This window comes from Trachurus trachurus (assembly GCF_905171665.1).
Source record: "Trachurus trachurus genome assembly, chromosome: 3".
Lineage (NCBI taxonomy): Eukaryota > Metazoa > Chordata > Actinopteri > Carangiformes > Carangidae > Trachurus > Trachurus trachurus.
This window is the reverse complement of record NC_139893.1, coordinates 11,999,394-12,019,802: the sequence shown is the minus strand read 5'-3', so window position 1 is coordinate 12,019,802 and position 20,409 is coordinate 11,999,394. Positions and strand designations below refer to the sequence as shown.

The following is a 20,409-nucleotide window of genomic DNA, read 5'->3' as shown; positions in this document are numbered from 1 at the left end:
AGCTCTTACAGTTAAATATTTGAGTGTGCTGAGCTCATAGAGATACAGACAAGAAGACCTAAAGCTATGACTACTGTCAAAAATCCATTAGCAGTGTATTGAGTAAAGGAATTTAAAAGTTTGAAGTAAGTTATTAGGTTTTTTCCCCACTATGATTCATAATTTGTAAACTTTTAATTGGCCTATTGCAGATGGTAAATGCTTTTCCATGTTTGTTTCATGCCTGCAGGCTTTTAGGTTTTGACTAATAAAGACCTGAAGAGCAGTTTCAGCACAGGTAATAAAAACAAAAACATAAGAATGAAATATTGTTGAAGATAACTTGCTTTTATATTATATTATATTATATTATATTTGCAACTTTTTCCTTCTGTCTGTTTCGAACATTTCCAACTGAGTATAGATTTTCCTCTGCAGCAAAATGCTCCACGATCGTAGTTGCACCTTCACGCCTCAGAGTGATATGCTAATGAGCAGCTTCACAGAATATTTTAATCAGAATTGATGGAATTTTTTTTTTTTGCTCATGAGAATGATTTTCCATTGCTTTGGGGATATACTGTGTGATGGCACTTTGCATATTTAAATTTATATTATTGATGGTGATTGCAGTAATTAAGCCGCTTTACTCATGTTGCTTTTTACATTTTGTGTCTTTTGCATCTGTGATGTTTTAAGATAATTAATTTTGCCTGCTATTAATCACTGCACTTTGGACTCATTTATAGGCCTGTGACGCACACATAAAAAAAAGCAACAACTTCAAACACACACATGTCCTAGTCCTATGTAGCTCTGCTCACAACTAATGGGCGTACACACAAAAATAGTAATAACAATATTAGTGTTGCTCTTGTTGTGCGGCTGTGATCACACGGGCCTGTTCAGAGGAAGGAAAACAAAGCATTGCTAATAACAGGCTTGTACCTCATGTTAAATTGATGAATTGGTGAATTGGGCTTCTGTTGGTTCCTCCTTTCCTCTCACTAGGAACAGTTTCAGATTTGTATGCTGGTGTTTCAAACTTAGAAATGACCAACTTGTTTTTTTTTTTTTTTTTTTTTTATCGTGAAATAGATTATTGCAGTGACCTACTTTCCTCAAAAATGAGTTGCTGTATTTGTGCGTCAGACAGGATATTGTGTCACTGCCTGATAAGGGTACATTTTATTCAGCTAATTTAGGCGCCTGGCTGTAGAAGTGGCCAACCCAGCAGTATGCTCCACTTGATGTATCACTTTGTTCTACTTTGCTTCAACATCAGAGATATGAATTCTCCTAAAAAATTTGAATAGCGATTCAGCCACACGGTTGCAAACTGTAAATGTTGCAGTCTCAAATAACCAGAAGTTGCAGAGTTGTTCTTTGTTGTCGTAGTGAAGTGTAAAAGACGAAACAAAGGGATTCAAACTTGCTTCTCTGTTGCACATGTGGCAAAAGGGATTGGCTTCAAAAATGATCGTCCTTGATGATTGTTTCAATACAATATCTATTTTCTCTATTAGTTGAAATTATGTCCTTGTGATGTTGTGTACTTTATCACTGTTATGAACCTGATTAGTAAATTAAATACTCTACTAATAAAGCAACCGATTGTCTGTGAGGAACACTGTGCATGAAATTGATGCACCACTAAGAACACCAGTCTTTCTATTAATGAGGATGTGGAGTCTTTTATTGTGAAAACCATCTGGACTTCTGTCATGTTCAAAGAAGCAAAAAACTTCAGTGATACAATGGTGTTGCTCGTCATAACCCGAAAATGCTGCCTCTTACAGCTCTAATTTGAAAATGTCAGATATTCTTGCCCCTTGAACCAACTCTGTCTGACGATGACGAAGCTGTGAGATTTCTAGGTTTTAGCACAGAAACAAAGTTAACCAGTGTTTAAAAGAAAAACATTTATAACATTTCATCTCTTATGTGTTTATACAGAGATTTCCACATTATAAAAGACAAAGAGAAAGACGCTCAAAGCCTCGGCAAAAAGATGCAAGTTGAACAACACACTGTTGAAAACTGCCCAATGGAGGAAAACGGAGACGACTCGACTGTCATATCTGTTATATTCTCTTAAATAGAGAATAAAAGAACATCAAGTTGCAGCTTTGCTTTTCATTTTTTCATTGAAGAATTTAAAAACCGCTAAGCCAGTTGTCACTGCTTTAGATATGAGGGGAAATAATGTTATATTGATGAGCTGGTTTACAGCTCCATGGATATATCATAATGTACTCTATGCCCAGTATGAAGCGAAAGAAACCACTCATATCATTTCATAACTGTACCATTTCCCATTGTAACAAACAGTGGTGTCCTGGTCGGTTCATCATCACCAATAAAAGAGCAGCATCTCGTTGCTTACACATGCAGTAAATGTTTACACATGATAGTTTGCACAGTGATTCCTTGGTTATACTGTGTATTCCTGTGTATTCGAGGCCTGGGCCGCACTGTTGATTGAGCGTTGGACGCAGAACAACTTTGTACACTTTGTTTTGCCAGGATCCACAGTTTCTGGAGGAGCTGCTGTGTGAGGCTTCTTCTTCTTCTTCTGTGTCATAGTGCGGGCTGAGACATTTTCACAAACACATCTGTCCGCCCTGCTGGGCCCTGAAACTCTAACAGTGAGCATCAATTATTCACATCAGACACAGTGTGTGTGACAAAACACATGCTGCCAATGAATATTTAACTCCTGCACTTGACCAGACCTTTCCTCAGAACACCTTTCAGGACTAAAAAATGAATTTCATTGAACCACCTTTAGATATTAGACGGGAAATAAAGAAATTATATATTTAAAAAAAAAAACCCGTCAAAAGAGGTTTCATCATCCTGCCATGATAGTGAACGTTGGTGGTAGTCGACAACTTAATCCTATTTACTTCTGCAAGAGCGATGGCTCAGAACTGTATCGCATTATTGTTACCAGAGAAGCAGCTTTGCCAGTTTAAACCATCTCGCCTGATTTCCTCAGATTCCTTTGGTCTCTCGAGACACCGTCTGCACAGATGCAGAACAACTGTCTCCTGCAGGACTGCTCAGATAAGCACAAGTGGATTCTCTTAGATGTGCCTCTGTTCACCTGCGCTTCGCTGCATGGGAAAGCAACGTTGAGATCAGTCATTGTGTAACAAAAGATCCACTATGCAAGTTTTTAACTCGACAAAAAAAAAATTACCTCTTCCCCAGGGTAAACAGAATTTAGTTCCACACTTGTGTCTGTGCTTGTAATGTTTGGGAAGTCTGACAAAAAATAATGTACGACGCTGTTATAGTTATTCATCATTCTCCCCCAGGAGCCTCTCATTTGTTTGTTTGTTTGTTTTTTCAGGGGAGCAAAACTGCTGAGTTTGGATATTGTGATGTGTATGATTCATGCGCGTTGTGTGCTATAAGTTTTATTTTTCTCCTGATGGCTGCTCGGGAGCTTTGCTTTGAGGTGTGCACACTGGATGTGACACTGATAAAAAGGACTCTGACAGTTTTCACTACTGGTAATCTATTCACAGAAAATATACTGTGCACTTGGAAAACTCTGTGACTTTTATAGAATAACTATTTGGGCTTTTTTTTAAACGAATTTTCAGGAATCAGACTGTTATAACATCAAGATCTATGGACTATTTTCAACATACCGGTAGTACGTTCAAACAGGACCTGAGGGAGTCTCAATTCTATGAAATGCACCAATGGACATCTGAGTTAATTTGGGTTGATTGTTTTAAAAGCTCATGTCGGGTATACTATAGACAGTAAACTGCAACACAGTGAAATGTATGATCTGTCCCTTCTTCCTTCCTTCTTTCTCTCTTCGTTTCCCACCAGCATCAGATTATATCGAAGTAGAAGGGAGATAAAAGTAAAAGCAAACAAACAGGTGCACTCAGTAAAAAGAACAGCACCTTTAGGATTTGTCAGTGGTACTTTATTACTGCAGTAAAGAAAGAAAAACAGAAAACAACAGCACTGCCCTTGTTCCAGAGTAGAAATCTATATTCCCCAGCAGCCTGTGAAACCCAGGGTGTGTTTAAGTCCAACTAACACATTTCTGTACGTGTATGTCCCTGTATGTTGGTGCGGTGTAAAAAACAAACAAGAGATTGCCTTCCTAAATTTTCTAATCTATCTTGGAACTGGGACTGTTCATCTCTGAGACATCACCTCTTTGTCAAAGAGTTATTGTGCACAGAGAGGAGGACATGGTGTTCGTGAAGAAATTACAATGTGAGAAATCACACTTTGCTGCTGTGTCTTGATATGTTTGACAGAAATGAATGGATAGCTGTGCTTATCTCTTAAATGAGTAGCCTGATTTATTAATTGACACACCACATTTTTTATTAGAGGTTAGATTCTCTCCCCCTCCTGGGCCGGGTCTGGTCTTGATGCCAGACAAAAGGGGAGTCAGTGTGTCTCCTCCCTGTTGCTCATGTTTCTGTCATTCAAACAACTTAGCATTTGGATTGTTACGGCCCAATCTAAGCTCTTACGTATGTCTTGTTATTGGACATTATGTCAGTATATTAAAGCACATAAGTTGTGCATTAAAAGAAACTATTAATCAAATCAGATCTTAAGTCTCACCACCTTCAATCGATCACTGCTTTTAAAGCTTTCAGTTTTTCTTCATCTGCCACTGTGAAGACTTGATGTAGCTCAGCTACAGCTCATTCTCACTCTTGTCTCACTCTCTCTCTCTCCCTCCCACATTAACACACACACACTTTGATAACAGACGTGTCTGTCACGGTCAGACCAGCCATCGGGAACAACTGAAAGAAAACCTGTCGATAGACTGTCAAAACAGTCCATAATGATCTTATTGGGCCTGTCAGTCACTTTACTGGTGTGCAGCCAGAGTGCTGATCTAACCACGCTAGAATAGATCAGGCCTCATGCAAATTATGTTTAAGATTGTTTGTCATCATTTTGCAGTGGTTTGGTTCAGGTGGAGAAGCTAAACAACAGAGCTGTGGTACTGTGTAATAATCCACTGTTAGGTAATAATCCATGTGTACGTTTCATTAAAGCTGCCCTTTGTGTTTTTACAGGTAAATCAGAGCGAGCGTCGTTTGTTGGCTACGGGAGGGACCCTGGAACATCTGGCTGCCAGGTGAGTCTCTGAACAGCTGTAAAGTTCATGTTGCTCCCACAGTTTCTGTCAAAGTAGAGCTATAGACAGTTTTAATATTATGTATTACATGTGGATATTCTCTGGTCAAAGAGTGGCACTGCCATGAAGATTATTATAAATCGACCAAGAGAAGAGTATCAGTCCATAGCCTGCTTTTCAGCCCTGTGTATCATTTCAGTGGGTGCTTTATTAACTGGTTAAGCCTAATAATCAAATAAGAAAATGTATCTCATGATCTATTTGCCATATGGCAGGTAGCCATGAGCCCACTTCTGTGAGTCAACAAAATGCTTGAGGCGTGGGACAGAGGCGGCCTCGCTGTGGTTTTGACTCAGATTTTCTTATTCAGTCAGTTGTGACTGTCAGTGCTCGGATGCACTTCACATGAGCTGCAAATGACTTTGTTCTGGTTTCAGGTCCGAATCTCTGGATCTTTTTGCGTCAGAAAGTTTCCTATCAATCTCTGCATGTAACATGGAAATTTGTACAACAACTTGAACTGTTAAATGTTTCAAAGTAGTTTTCATTCTGCAAGAATTAGATTTTCTATTTCTTGCTCGTTTGACCTACATCTTCAGAAAGAGGTGCAGCAGCCTTCAACAACTCATTATTGGGTAATAAAACTAATTCAGAGGTGTTCACAGTCCAGGTCAGAGACAGTCAGCCATCCAAACTCGCTTGAATCCGTAATAGTTCCTGCCTGAATAGCTTATATAAAGGAGACCAGAGCCAGTGTTGCTGCAGGGCTTCAGTATCATTGAACAAAGGCAGCGGCGGCAGAAGTGGGTTTGTTGTTGTGCCAGTTGTTTTTCACATTGCACTTGTGTCATGATGTCTCTGACGGTTTTTGATGACCCACATTTTTCGTGCTTTTACCGAGCATTTTATTATGATCACTATATTACTGTTGTGAGAGAAGGCCACTGAAGTTCACTAAGCTTACTGTCGTGTTCATGAAACCAGTTTGAGACAATTTTTGTTTTGTGATGAAGTGGAGTATCGATCTGGAGGTCATCTGCTCATCAAGGCTGAAAGTATTTTGCATTGAGAAAAAAGCTTTTCAGCTCACTACAGTCGTGCACACGGTGGTTATCTGAGTCGTGTTTCTGTCATCTCCAACCAGTTCCTCCTCTCCTGGCGTCTCTCATCAACAACGCCCTTCTGGCACCAACAGCTACAACACTGTCAAAGTCACCGGGGTCACATGTTTTCCCCGTTCTGATATTTGATGTGAACTGTTAAAGGGAAGAACATCTGCTGTAAAAAGGTCTCAGTGGTTACTGTGTCAATCCTCTGCCTGTAAAGGAGATTTTAAGAGGCCACGTGAGGCGCGTTTTTGAGCCAACGACTACACATCCCTCACATGATCCCTGCTCTGTGGGTCTGCAGCCGATTACTCTAATTAGACCAAGCTCTTAATTGGCCTCTTAACCCAGTTTGTTGGGGTTGTAGAGGTCAAGTAGACATGAGTGATAGGAGGACGTGGAGAGATCTCGGAGGCTGACAGTCTGTCCCGTGATACAGAATAAATTATTACACCACCTGATATGTTATGTTACTGTAATATTTTTTTTGTTTTAGTAAGCTGAAATAATTTTATGTTTTTATTGTTGTGATGTTTGCTGTTCAAAGTGAATGCATGTCATTAGGGCTGCAACAAACGGTTATTTTCATTATCGATGATTATTTAAATGATTAATCGATTAATTGTTTGGTCATAAAATGTAAAAAAAAATGTTGAAAAATGTCAGTAAGTGTTTCCCAAACCACAAGATGACATCCTCAAATGTCTTGTTTTGTCCACAAACCAAAGAGATACTCAGTTTATTGTCATAAAGGAACAAAGAAACCAGAAATATTCACATTGAAGAAGGTGAAATCAGAGAATTTGGACTTTTTTTTTCTCAAAAAATTACTCAAACCGATTATTCGATAGGGGTGCACCGAAAGGCATTTTTTGGGCCGAAGCCGAATACCGAATAAAATCAAAACGCTTGGCCGAATAACCGAATAATACCGAATACTGAAAGTGGTTATAAAGTTTTTAAATAAAATATTTTTTTAAACTTAATTTTCAAAGAAAGTAAATGTTTATTGACTATTCTGACAGTTTTTGAATATTCCAGTTGCCGTTGCTCATCAAAAAAGCACAAGAAGTTAAATAAAGTTTTTCATTTATATCGGCCCATTGTGAGTGCTGAAAGATCTATGCAAGTACATTCCAAAAAAACCCAAGTGTCTTTTCAAACAGTGGTTCCTAACCTTTCTTGGTCAGATTTTTTTTAATTCATCAATTAGGCTGCTAGACATTTCAGGCGACCTCATTTGAATTTCAGGCGACCCCACGTGGGGTCCCGACCCCAAGGTTGGGAAACTCTGTTTTAAAAGACGTCGGCCACGGACGGAGTGGGCGACATGCTGGGACGAGGAGCTTTCGTTTTAACTGCTGCAGCCGTCTCTCCCTTTCGTAGCCTACTCAGCATGTTGTTGTTTGGTTTTTAAATGATTCCTACAGGAACGCGGTCCCCTCACTCAGCCCTGTCAGTGGCCGTGTCTCCGCCGCAGACAGGACGCACCGGCACCGGGCTCTTGGAGCGACGTGCAACGGTGCGCACGGTCGCTGTGCAGCTTCCCCCCACTGCTCTTGTTGCTGTTGTTTTTCCAGCAGCAGGAGTCACCTACTAATAAAGCTCCATGAAGTTTAAGCTGCCGTTTCCATCGTCGCGCGATCGCGTATTTATCTGACTTTTTTTTTTTTATTCGGCCTTGCTTTGCGCTCATTCCACCGAAGGCCGAATGTTGCTTTTTTTTGCAATTTTCGGCCGAATATATTCGGTTACCGAATAATCGGTGCACCCCTATTACTCGATTATCAAAATAGTTGACGATTAATTTAATAATCGATTATTGTTTGATTAATCGGTTAATTGTTGCAGCTCTACATATCATATCATCAATTAGTGTTATTAAGGACAAAACTGTTACATAATACATAAATACTGTATATAACGAAGGGGGAAAAAAACATAGTTGGACTCATTAGCTGACTGATTAGATTGTTATTTTTACTACTCTGAAGCAAATGTTTGTTTTTCCTGTGATTTTAAACCGCTGCTCGTTTGTTTTCTGTCTCAGCCTTCTGCGAGGACGGACGTTGGCTTGACGAGTCCTAGTTCAGTGACCACATCAGGGAAGTCGGCTGCTGCTGCTCCGTTCTACTCCTTCACTGCAGCCAATCCCAGACGACGCCCTCTCCAAGACCCTCCAGCCGCCGGTCAGTTCCCTCTCAGAGCAAGACGTTTCTAAAAATGATTGTTTAGTTTTCTTTTTGTCTCTTTCTGTAGTTTCCCTAAAAGAATAAGTGCAAAGTCAAAAGTTCTTAGATAAATAAATCTTGTAATGAACCGTGCTCCTTGATGATTTAAATCATTGTTTCAGAATAGACCTAAAAGAAAAGTCCAGCATCTGACATTACAACAGCCCATTTAGTGATGATTTGATTTCATGATTTATTGGGTCTTTCTCAGTGTTTCCCTCCATCAGACTGGAGGAAGCTTCTTTTTTTTTTTGACTTATTCCATTTTTACACATAATTAAAACTTCACACGGAGCCAATTAAAAAAAAAAAAAAAAGGAAAAAAGCTAGAAAGATGAGCTGCTCCTGTGGGAAGAAACCTCCAGAGATCCACTTTAAAAAAAAAATACAAGGATGTCACTCTGGATGGGCTTTAGATGACAGGAGGACTGACAAATTTGCAGAAAAAAGAAAAGGTAACTGCAGCTGTAATTATGACAGAGGTGGGAAGAAAAAAAATGATCCATATGTGCTCTCTGCTGGGGATTAAAACCACTGACCAGAGCAGAATTCACCCCACCTGCCCTAAAGACATTAATCCTGTCCGAATGGGGCTTAAGACTTAAAAGAATAGAAACTATTATCAGAAATATTACCAAAAAAAAAAAGACAACAGTAATCTTCCTGCTCGTTTATGTATCATCCTCTTAACATTGTCAGTGACAAAGTGCTGTTGAAGTTGAAAAACACATATAAGTAAAGCTGAATTAGGCTGAAATGAAACATGGTTGTAAAAGCCGACATTTCAGGTTGTTAGTGTGACAGCTCACACAAGTGTATTCCCCGAGCCGTGCTCTGAATGAGTTTTGTTGGTGCAGCCAGCCAGGCAGGCAGGCAGGCAGGCAGGCAGGCAGCCGTGTTGTGGAAACAGAGAGTTATGACTTGTTTACAGCACATTCACAGTTGCTTCCTTTTTCTGCCCGTGAATGAATGGATGTGCTTTCATCTCTCCACAGATCCTCTACAAACAAAAAAGGTTCGCAAGGTCCCTCCTGGCCTGCCTTCATCTGTGAGTGGAAGATCATCTACCTCTCATATAAATAGATTTCACAGTGAGCTTACTTAAGCAGACACACACACACACACATACACACAAATTACTCACACTCCCTCCCTCTCACACAAAGAACGCTCTTGACATCACTGCTGCACTTCCTGGATGGGAATTCATTTGTTTTTTGTGACACCGGTGATGCCTGTTAATTTAGAAAGCAAAGTCCTGACCTTTCATGTTTGTTGTTTTTAATAGCAGAATGGAAAATTCTCTGTAGGCTAACATCTTAGTGTACATTTTTGTGGTTGCGTGTGCTTGCGTGTGTGTGTGTGTGTGTGTGCCCACATGCATGAATGTGTGTGTGCCTGGCCTGCATATACACATGTGTACCTTGAGGTGATTGATTTTCGGCGCTGCCCTGTCACAGTCTAGCCTCCTCACAGCCTCTCCTGGGAGAAAGAGAGGCTGTCAGAGCGGATCCCCAGCTCTGCTCTTTTGATGTTTAATTAGTCATTACGTAGCCGAACAGGAGGACAGACAGAGATTAATAGCACAGAATATCTGAAATTTCTATTGGTAATGATCCCGGTGGAGCAGAAACCATTAGGATGCAGAGAAGTGTGGAGCTCAGCTTGCATTCGCTTAGACAGGGGGTGTTGAGGTTCATTAATATGCATAAATCAGTAAGTCAGATGTTCATTGTTAAAACCCCGGTGGATTGGCGAAGGTTTTATTAAGCCTTGCCTTAAATTCCTAGAACTGGTACAAGACGATGATTTCTTTTTCTTCTTTTTAATAACATGCAACTGGTTTACCAAAATCCCTCCCTTTTCTTCCCTTAAACAATGAAAAGGTTTTCTTTTTTCTTTTTCTTTTTTTTCTGGGTGAGGGAGTCTGAGACTGGATTTGCCTTTCAGAGCTTTGATAATCGTCACCTCTACTGCTGTTTCTCTGAAATCAAATATGGAACAGGCCGGGGAACATAAAAGGCTGGCATGTGTTTTGTTTCTGGATTTGTGTTTGAAAAGAAGTTTGTCAGAGCATGAGGGAGAGAAGCAGTGTCTGGCAGCAGCAGGAACGTGCGCTTGCCTTCCTCTTAAGTAAGTGATATATTTGAGGTCTTGTCAGACGGAGGGAGGGAGGCGAAGAATGGTTGCCTCGCGGGTTACATCTCTTTGTTGTGTAAATGGACGCTGGGCTTTTATTTGTCAGTACTTAACACATGGGCGCAGGTGCGGTTCTGTGACTCATAAGAGTACAATCAAGCAGTACAATGCTAGATGGGGAAAAACAGTGACAGAGCATGGGATAAAATGCAGCTTCTTCTTGTCACTCAGTGCTGCTCAGAAGATAAAGCCTGGAGCTTGGAGGAATTATCCCAGTTAGTCTTTGATCCCATTTGAAAGAATAAAGATGGCAGGGTTGAATAAAAGGGCTATAGGTCTCTTATAACCCGCTGACAGAGAAAGGAAAACATAAAGCCAGTTTTCTGATAGGTGGTATATGTGGAAACAGTTTGAGTGGGTGGTTGTCTGGCAGCTTTTAGGAGGTGTTGTTAGGATAGTAGTGCTTTCCGTCTAATGGGAGATACGTCGGCACGACTATTGAATGATGTCAAAAGTTACCTGCGGCCCTTTAAAAAAAAGAAAAGTGTATACTAGTGATCATCAGAGTGTGCCGAGCGTGATTCGCTGTAGGATGGTTATCGGGCCAAGACCAATGTTTGTGCTGCTGGCAGCGACGGTGGAAGTCGTGAGGTTGGTGTGTGGAGATGTGTCGAGGTTGGGTGGGGGGAGAGGGAGGGAGGGAGGGGGGGCGCACCTGGAGCCGGAGCTACTTTTTTCGCCAGAGGCAGCTGTGTGAAGAGCCAGCAGTGTACCTGTAAAGCATGAATGCAGCTGCAGATGCCACTGAAAGCTTTTGCTTGTGTAAGCAAGCGCGAGAGCCTCACCAGAGACCTGAATAGCTGCTTGATTTGAAAAAAAAAAAAAAAAAAAAAAAAAAAAATCAACACAGTGCTTCCTATCATTATGTCTACTGCTGGGAATTTTCTTATTTATTTATTTCATTCTCAAATCCCCTTTTTCCTCCAGTCTCGACCCCTCAGTCTAAAAATAAATGTAAGACTTTTTAAATCAGATGGGCAATGTAAGTTTGCAAGTCCAAGCATGATGTGTGTGTATACGACATGATGGAGCTGAATCAAAATATTTACGGGGAGCACATCCTCCGTGCATTTAGGTTTTGACACTGCAGTGCAACCAGGATGTGAAGGCTATCTAGACAGGCCAGATGGTGATTGCAAACATTTAAATGTTTATAGGGCTTTTTCATCTTATATACAGACACACTCCTCCTCCTCCTCCTCCTCCTGCAGCCACACACACACACACATACCTTCCTCTGTGGTCCTGCTGGATGTGAGCTTTGCAGACATGGGATAATGCAGATGTGGTAGTAATTATGTGATGCATTGCATATATACCTAATTAATCTCTTATCTGCCATTATTTTAAGGATTATTTAACGCAGTTTATGTGCTTGCTTTCTTGCCACATGCTGGAGCTGAACATTCAAAAAAAAAAAAAAGAAAAGAAAAATCTCTGCTTGAATATAGCTGAAGCTCACCGCCACATGTGAAAGATAACATCTTTAAAGCACTCATACATGAAAGCTTTACCATTTATTTTTTTGCTACAGTAGACGCCGTGGCTATAATTGGATCCCCTGCATTATTTGACTGTATAAGCTGAGCACTGGGAGCAAAAGGACAGAGCGTGTTGTCATTGAACAGGCAGGCTGCTGTGCCGAGGACTGCTGATGGGCAGCTGTGTGGGCACCTGTCTGACAGGGGGACTGAAGATGGAGAGAGAGAGAGAGTGAGTGTGTGTTTGGTAGCTCGTGGGGGGAAAGTTGCATCTTGTAGGATATTTATGGGAAGCTGCAAGGGCATGGTGTGTGTGTGTGTGTGTGTTTGTTTGTGTAAATAGTGTCCCCCTCCTCCCCTACAAACCCCTTGTCAGAGGCGCAGCGGCTCGATGTGACACTTCCTCCCTGGCTTTGGTGACGGTGACTGCAGGAGGAAGAGAGGGAGAAAGTGGTGGGCTGAGATTCAGCTCTCTCCCCCCCTCGGGGACTTTTTGCAAGCGAGAACCCTGAGTGTGGATGACAAAAAAGATTGACATTTTGCTTTTGACAGATCACTCAGGCGCCCTTGTTTTCTGAGAGATTTTCTGTACCGTGTGTGTGAGAGCTGTAAGAAAGGAAGTCTGCTCGAGGCTCTGAATCTGAAGATGCAGAAATGTTCCTCGCAGTGCTGTCTGGTGCATGACATTCAAAAGATATATCTTCTCTCTCCATCTCTCTCTGTCTCTCTCCCTCCCTCTCTCCATCCATCTGTCTTCAGAAGCTCAAAAACAAGAGATCATAATATTGTACTACAACAGTAACTTAATGTTCGTGTTGCTGAGAGAGCAGCTCCTCTTTGTTTCTTCCTTTGAAGCACTGCAGGGTGGAACATAGTAAAGAAAGAAAAAAAAGGGCTTGGTGAAAAGACTGTGGATGACATGCATCAGTAAAGCCCTCTGTAAACAGCCAGGATCACCCCAGGCCTTTGTAGGTCTCAAGGCAAAATTAGATTGAAAGAGGAACCCAGCTGAACGGTAGAAAGCTGCATGTTTCATATTGTTTTTCCTGATTATTCTAATGCAAATAAATACATTTAACATTGACACTGAGAATATAAATCAATGTACACTCATGTATTCTCCATTACATCCTTAACTATTCACAAGTTTTTGTGATTTTGTTAATGTGTTCCTGGACAGAGCGTTATTCCCCCGTCCACTGTTGTTATTATTTCTTTGTGCAGTCAATTCAAACACAAGCATGATGAATGGGGGCGGGTCAGGAGAGGAAAACATTTGGTGAATAATAAAGGCCGATGCTGTTTGTTTTGAGACTCTAATGTGTGTTCTGACCTGCATGTAATCAAATCTGCAGAATGACCGACTGTTCACAGTTTCAGTACTATCGACTACTACAGTTACTCACTCATTATACGTCGTTTAAAGTGCTTGGAAATAAGATTTTAAATCACTGATTTATCTGATAAAATAGGAAGTGAGACATTTCATATGCCCGGTAATGTTACGTTAACATAAACAGGAGATTAAAGAGACCCCGAGGAGTTTGCTTTTGGTTATAAAAGAGTCTCATATTAATGTGGATGAATCTACGCTACCCACACTTGTTAATTGGTCCATTATCGATAAATATATCGTTTTGTCTATTTTGATATTATTATTTTATTATCATTTCCTAGTTTCGGTTTCCTGGACGCTGCCCGGCGGGTCATGGGAATAACGCCGCCGAATCGCCGCTTATGGTCGGAACTGTGGCGGTATCTAATCGTCTTCGAACCTCCGACTTTCGTTCTTGATGAATGGAAACATTCTTTGTCCGTCTTGCGCCGGTCCAAGAATTTCACCGTGCGCACGGAGGCTCATGGGAAATGTGTTGTGAAAACACTTTCCTTTCCAAAAATCCTTGTTGTCCCTTTAAGAAATTACCGGGCGTGTTTGAGTCGTACCATCACAATTACTCCAAACTGTTTAATTAAGGTAAAAATCTTGCATGCTTCCTCTTTGAAAAAACACAGGTTTATTCAGTTTTTCAGTTAGTGTCATAATGAAAATCTGAAGTGCCACATAAGAGTTCACCGTCATCTGAGTTACTCACTATAAAATGTATGAGTCAGGTGTGTGTTTGTCTTTGTGTGAGTGTGCAGGAAGGTCTGAGTCTGAGACAGTTCACATAAGGTCACAGATGGCTGTTATTCAGACCCAGTAGCCAATTTGCCTTTTTATTTACTGGAATTTTTTCCTCTGTAGTGTCCACTTTGAGGTATAAAAATGAGTTATTTATCCAAAAACACTCAGTAGAAATAAGACAGAATGGATTTCTTTGTGTGTTATACAAAATGCATAGTGTGTATTCTGTTATGTTAGTCTAATCTAAAACAACAGGGTTGTTAAGTCTGGTCGTGTTTGTTATTTGCCGGTGATAAAAAAGAAGAAAAGAAAGAAAATTGCTCAGCCCTTTGAACTGACAGGGGAAACATCTTAGGCTTTGACCCGACCCCAGTTGGTGCGCTCCCCAGAGATGGCCTCATCAGATGGCTGATTAGATAGATAGACACCCTTGGTTTGACGGGGATGATGCTGAACAGTCGCAGCCACCTCTGGGTCCCTGGGCTTTGTGTTTATCTTTGTTTAGGTTGCTGAAATTTACCACCGACATTAGAGGCCGCAGATAATGGAACAGGCAAACAAGCCAGAGGCCTTAACCTCTTTCATCTGCGAGTAGAACAAGGAGTTAAAAGGACAAAGAGTATGAAAATAATGGACAGATTAAAGTCATTACTCACATTCTGGCCTGTTGTAAATTATTCATGTAGGGCTTGCGTGAGTGTACAGCATTAATGCAAACCTTGATTTCGGGATCGCTGGCAGCGCTCGAGAACACACAAGCCTGTCAGCAATCACTAAGGTAGAGTGTTTGTTATTTAGAGACCACGAGAGCCAGGCGGCCTTGACCTGGAAAACACATCTCTGAACCACATGAAGCCCATGCATGTCCTCACTGAGCTTCTCAACTCCAAGACTCACAGGTTATATTTATATATGTTTGTGTGTGTGAGTGACAGATAAATCATAGCAGTCCAGTGTATCGGTGGTAGTGGGTGACCGACTGTCCTATTCTGCTAATAATGACTCACTTCAATTATAATATATAGCTGATGAGCTCAGTATGAATCATTACATTATCATTGTCACATAGCTCATGACACATATATAAACATACCTCACTCATGTGTTTAAGAATGAAACCGTGTATAACTTCAGAAGTAAATGGTGCATACATTTTTAAACTATCCCTCGGTCGACACATTTACATTGTTAATGCACAGTGCTTGTGGTGCAGTAGAGACCACACACAAGCATAACATGAGAGAGGAATTGTGCCGGAGTAACATTAGCAGCTTACACACAGGGGGATTATATAGTTTGAACTCTCACTGTAACTACGGCGGCATCTTACAGAGTGTGAAGCATCGTTAGCTCCACAGGTGTTTCCCATATTTCCATATTTCCATCAAACGCTGGCAAACGGTCTCATTAAGCTCTGCAGCTCCTCAGTTTCAGAAGCTTATAGTCTGCTGGTGATGACACGATCAATAATTAAAGATATAGTCAGAGGAATGTGGTTCCCATCATCTTATGAAACAACTTTTAATATTCCCTTGACGTGTTTACGCATGTATTTCTAGGTCTATGACGAAGACTATCGTGTTCGTCGAGTTAGTCTTCATTAAAACAAAAATCCAGAGACAACAGGAAACAGAAATCTTTCATCTTCAATCTGTTTGTCAGGAAAACTAATATTTTTGGGTTTCAGGGTTTTTCGTTTTTCCAGCAAATGGTTTAAGACAGATGTCCAACAAATGTGGTTTGTCAGTTTTTTTTTTGGTTTTATTCCTCTTCGCCTGGAGAATGGATGTAGTTAGTAGCCGTGCTACATACATTAACAGCTGTTGGACATTTAAAGCAACTTTTTAATGGCCATTGTTTGAAGACTGCTGTTCCCAATTATTAATCCGTATAGCCTTCTTGCAGTATTGCATGATTGGAAACATAAATACATGCAAGACTTACACCAAAGGAAAATTATATGAGCAGAAATAGTAAAAATTTGCAGCATAATGAATTACTACCACACTGCCTGTACTAAAATATAATTTATATGACTTTGTTATATGCAGCATGGAAATTTTTGGACCAGTGCTTCTCCGTTGTGTTTGTTTGATGTTATTTGGAAAAAATCACATCACATACAGCATAGCACATAACAGCTGAATGGTTACAATACAACCTGTTTAAAATCAACAATTATGTCATTTTAAACCTATTATTGAGATAATCATGTCATTTCAAACAACATCATTTACATCCTAAAATTATGGACCTGGCCTGCCTGATGAGAGCGGAGGAATTTGAACCGAGAGCAAAGAAAGAGTTGTGATGCTGTGTTTGATGATCTCTGAATCTCAAGTGAGTCGCAAATTAATTTAAATTTCAGATTTATTAAAGTTCGTGATGTCTCTCCACTTACTGTCTCTGCGTGGATCCAGACAGGCTCAGCAGTCTGTGGTTGTGTCTTCTTATGAGAGAGTGTCTGTCAAATAAAACCTAGCTGTAAAAATCAAAACAAAACTTTATAAAACACTGATGACACCAAATGACATATTACAAATCCTCACCACTTATATAATATTTACATTTAGAAACCAGAATGGCCTCTTGTCTTTTGAACACTGTTTGTAGAATCATGTGTTTCATTTAAACTGGATTTCATAGCAGTGACATAACACAGAGTCTAATGAACCTAAATAAAAGCAAGTACAACGTTTGAAAAGATCTGAGAAAAGTTTTTAATATTTTCTCCTAGCACGTCATAATTTTAGTCATTAAATATTTTTGTATCCAGTTGTGGGCGTTCAGGAGATGTTATGTCATAAATTTATAAAAGATGGACTATTTAAACAGGATTTTTTATTTTTTATTTTTATGGCACAGCAGGTTGAAAGCACATCTTGTAATGGGTGTATCAAGTTTAAATTAGCGAATCAAATCAATCCATTCTCTGTCACTTATCTGGATCCAGGTTGCATTGATTTTTAGATAATAATATTATACATTATTATTATGATATGCTGCAGGGAAATGCTAAATTGTTTTCTAAGGCCAATTATTTTCCATCATACCTTTACACACAGGCAGCATGGCCATGAACCAGGTATTTAATTACCTTGTACGTGGCGTTAAGACGGTTCGTCTTGAATTAAATTCAGCGAACCCTGGCTGTAATGTTTTGAAACCGGCCCGGTGTCGATGCAACAGTTTGGACTTTGAGACAGCGAGGGGTCTGAATCCCCCGGTGCACCCCTCACTCTCCGAGTCATCCCTCCCTAATTAGAACCAGAGCTTCTTACAGGAAACAATCTTCCCGTCTGATGACATCACCTCTAAATCCTTGTCTCTGTGTGTGTGTGTGTGTGTGTGTGTGTGTGTGTGTGTGTGTGAGTGAGTGAGATGGGGGTGACCTCAGCTCGTGGATTTGCTGCATGTTTTTCAACACCCAAACAAATCCCCAAGAAAAGCACCTTGTGATGACTCAAGTGTCTTTGGAGAGGGTGGCGTGAACAGGTGGGTGGAGCCCATGCAGCTTTCATCTCCCCCCACACACACACCACACCGATGCTGATGCTGATGCTGTTTTCCACAATATCAAGGCCGTGACCCCGTGTGTCACGATCGCTGATTCATGAGGTTTAATTAATACAACTTAAAATGCACACGCACACTCTCCGGCCTCCTGCAGAGCCAGTGTTGAAAAAAGAAACGAGCTGCCACAGCGTCCAGAGTGAACCGCAGCGCTGCCGTTGATATATTATGTGCATGTATTTCCCCCCCCCAAAAAAAACTGATGCCCGGCCCGGCCGTCTTCTCCTGCTCTCTTTCTGCTTTCATGTCTTTACCTCACAACACTGTGCTGTGTGTCTGGACTTGTTTTAGACCCCATCAAACACTTCTATCATGACCATTTTTCCTTAAAGCATCAACTTGAAACGGCGCCAGATGTAAAGCGGTACCAGCGCGTAGAGCCAGTGTTTTGGATGAGTTTAAAAGAGTACCAGAAGAGAAGAAAGGGGGATAAATAATAACAGAACTAAAAGGAAAAGCATAATAAAGGCCTAGTTTTCTTAGGGAAGTGGAAGCTTTCATCTTTCTATAATAATTATGTTCTCAATGAGTCTACAGGCCTGTGTTTAGTCCAGGAAGCTATGAGTGGTAGACATGAAAGGCTCCAGTCAGACTGTACAGGCCGGGCTCTCAGTGGAATATGGTATCTATCCTCTCCTCCTTTCCTTTCTTCTCCTCTCCTTTGCTCTCCCCTCCTCCCACATGATAAAGGTAATGGGGAGCTGTGTGGCGTGCAATGACAGTAAACCATGGTAAAATGGCTGTTGATGCCCCCCCACCCCACCCCACCTCCCCACCCCTTGTCTGAGGCCCCCAGGGTTTAGGAAATGGAGCATTATTTTCCTGCTCTGACGTCACGAGGCAGCCCGTTTGCAGCTGTTGCATGCCTTACAACTCTGTGTTTACAGGCACTTCTCAGCTAAAGCTTCTCGCTCCTCCAACACCCAAACTGTCATATTTCACGTTTTTATAAATACACTGGTAGTCCGTCGTTTTATTCCCTCTGCCTCTCATTACCTGGATTTGGCTCCAGTTTTTTTTTCTCTTACATGTTGAGCCTTCTCTTTCTCTCACTAATGACACCTAATTGGTGTGTGAGCCATGTGTGGGAACAGGTAAAATGTGTTGCCAGATGGCTGCGCACTTGCAAAAGCCATATTTCACCTCCCTGCCTGTAGATCCGTTAAATCATCACAAAAAAAAACAAAAAGATTAGACACTCAGGATTAAAATGTGTGGAAGGGACCAGGCTCACCACCACCACACTTATGCACTCGCCTTCGAATTACACATATTAATAATGAAATCCTGCTTAGAATAAAAATTATTTTAGTTCCCGTTTGTTGGGGTTCCCCTGCAGAAAATCTGCATTTTTTTATGCCTGGAATTAAACATTTTTTTTCTTTCTCTCCTTCTAAATCCGCTCACACATTTGTTTTCCGTCCCACCCACTTCCCTTTATCTTTTTTATACCCACCTCCCCACCACCGCCGCCGCCTCCCTTCCCCCTCGTCCTTTTCCTCTCTGCCTCAGCACTTAGAGGCTTAAGAGAGGGACGTACCACTTGAGCCACTCCCTTCTGACAGCCACCCCCTTCCCACAGTGGAGAATGGTACGATCCTGCTTTGCATAAGTTTCCTCTGAGTGGGTCGTGTGTGGAGGCCAGTACTGAAAGAATTATTAGTCCCTTTTGAGCGGTTTGGATGTATGTCTAGAGAGAAAGCTTGTGTGCTGCCATAGTTGTACCTGCATCACTTCCACTGCTAAAGCTATAATGTATTGCGCCTACCCTGTCCCTGGAATGGGCAGTAACTCTTTAATGTATTACTACAACGGGAAATCGGTGAGTACTCTCACTTTGGGAATGTGTGTGTGTGTGTTTTGGACAGAGAAGATCTGGAAGAAATGTGTGTGTGTCAGTGTCAGTGTGTGAGAGTGAGTGTGCGGGTGTGTGAGAGAGAGAGAGAGAGAGAGTGAGTGTTGGTCTCAGTCTGCTCGTCCATCTGACTCTCCTTGTGTCCATGATTTCTGTATTTTGTTTATTCTAAGATAAAAGCACTGTGTTCCTCTGTGTGTGTGCGTGACTGTGTGTGCGTGTCTGTGTGCGTGCGTGCGTGCGTGTGCCTGCAGGCTCCTCTTACTGATTTTCCATTACATCAGTTAAAGCCGTGTGACAGTAGAGGTAAAATAATGCACTACAGTAAGTTATGAACTTATTTTAGTGTATGTTTTCTTTATTCCACCTTGCGCCCCAGCTGTGCACACAGAAGTCAATATTCAAGGCGACACGTCTTTGAAACTTTTGATCGCACACAGGATGAAACGGTGCAGCAGAAAAAAAAAAGTTTTTTAGCAGCCTTGAATTTATTTTTACTGGCTGGTTGCTTCAGCTCTGAGACTGGGTTGAAATAATAACAAGTGGGAGTCTGGGAATGATTAAGGGAAAGAGGCTGCCTGTTGAGGTTAGACTTTCCTGTTTGCAGATTGAGCTCCAAGCACCAGTGTTGCTGTTATTCCATCTGTTTTTAATCACTTTCGCATTCTTGACGCCACAGGGAGCCTAATGTGATTTCTGAACTTCTCTGTAATGACCTCT

The 20,409-nt window shown here is 41.2% G+C and overlaps 1 protein-coding gene across 1 annotated transcript in view; it reads left to right on the top strand.

Moving 5' to 3' along the window:
* Nucleotides 1-20,409, top strand: part of tcf12 (transcription factor 12) — a 91,411-nt gene that overhangs the window by 38,369 nt on the left and 32,633 nt on the right. The window contains exons 6-8 of the mRNA XM_084000691.1: nt 5,058-5,119; nt 8,276-8,414; nt 9,452-9,504. Coding sequence (XP_083856817.1) covers nt 5,058-5,119; nt 8,276-8,414; nt 9,452-9,504 — 254 coding nt within the window. The remainder of the gene's footprint in view (nt 1-5,057; nt 5,120-8,275; nt 8,415-9,451; nt 9,505-20,409) is intronic.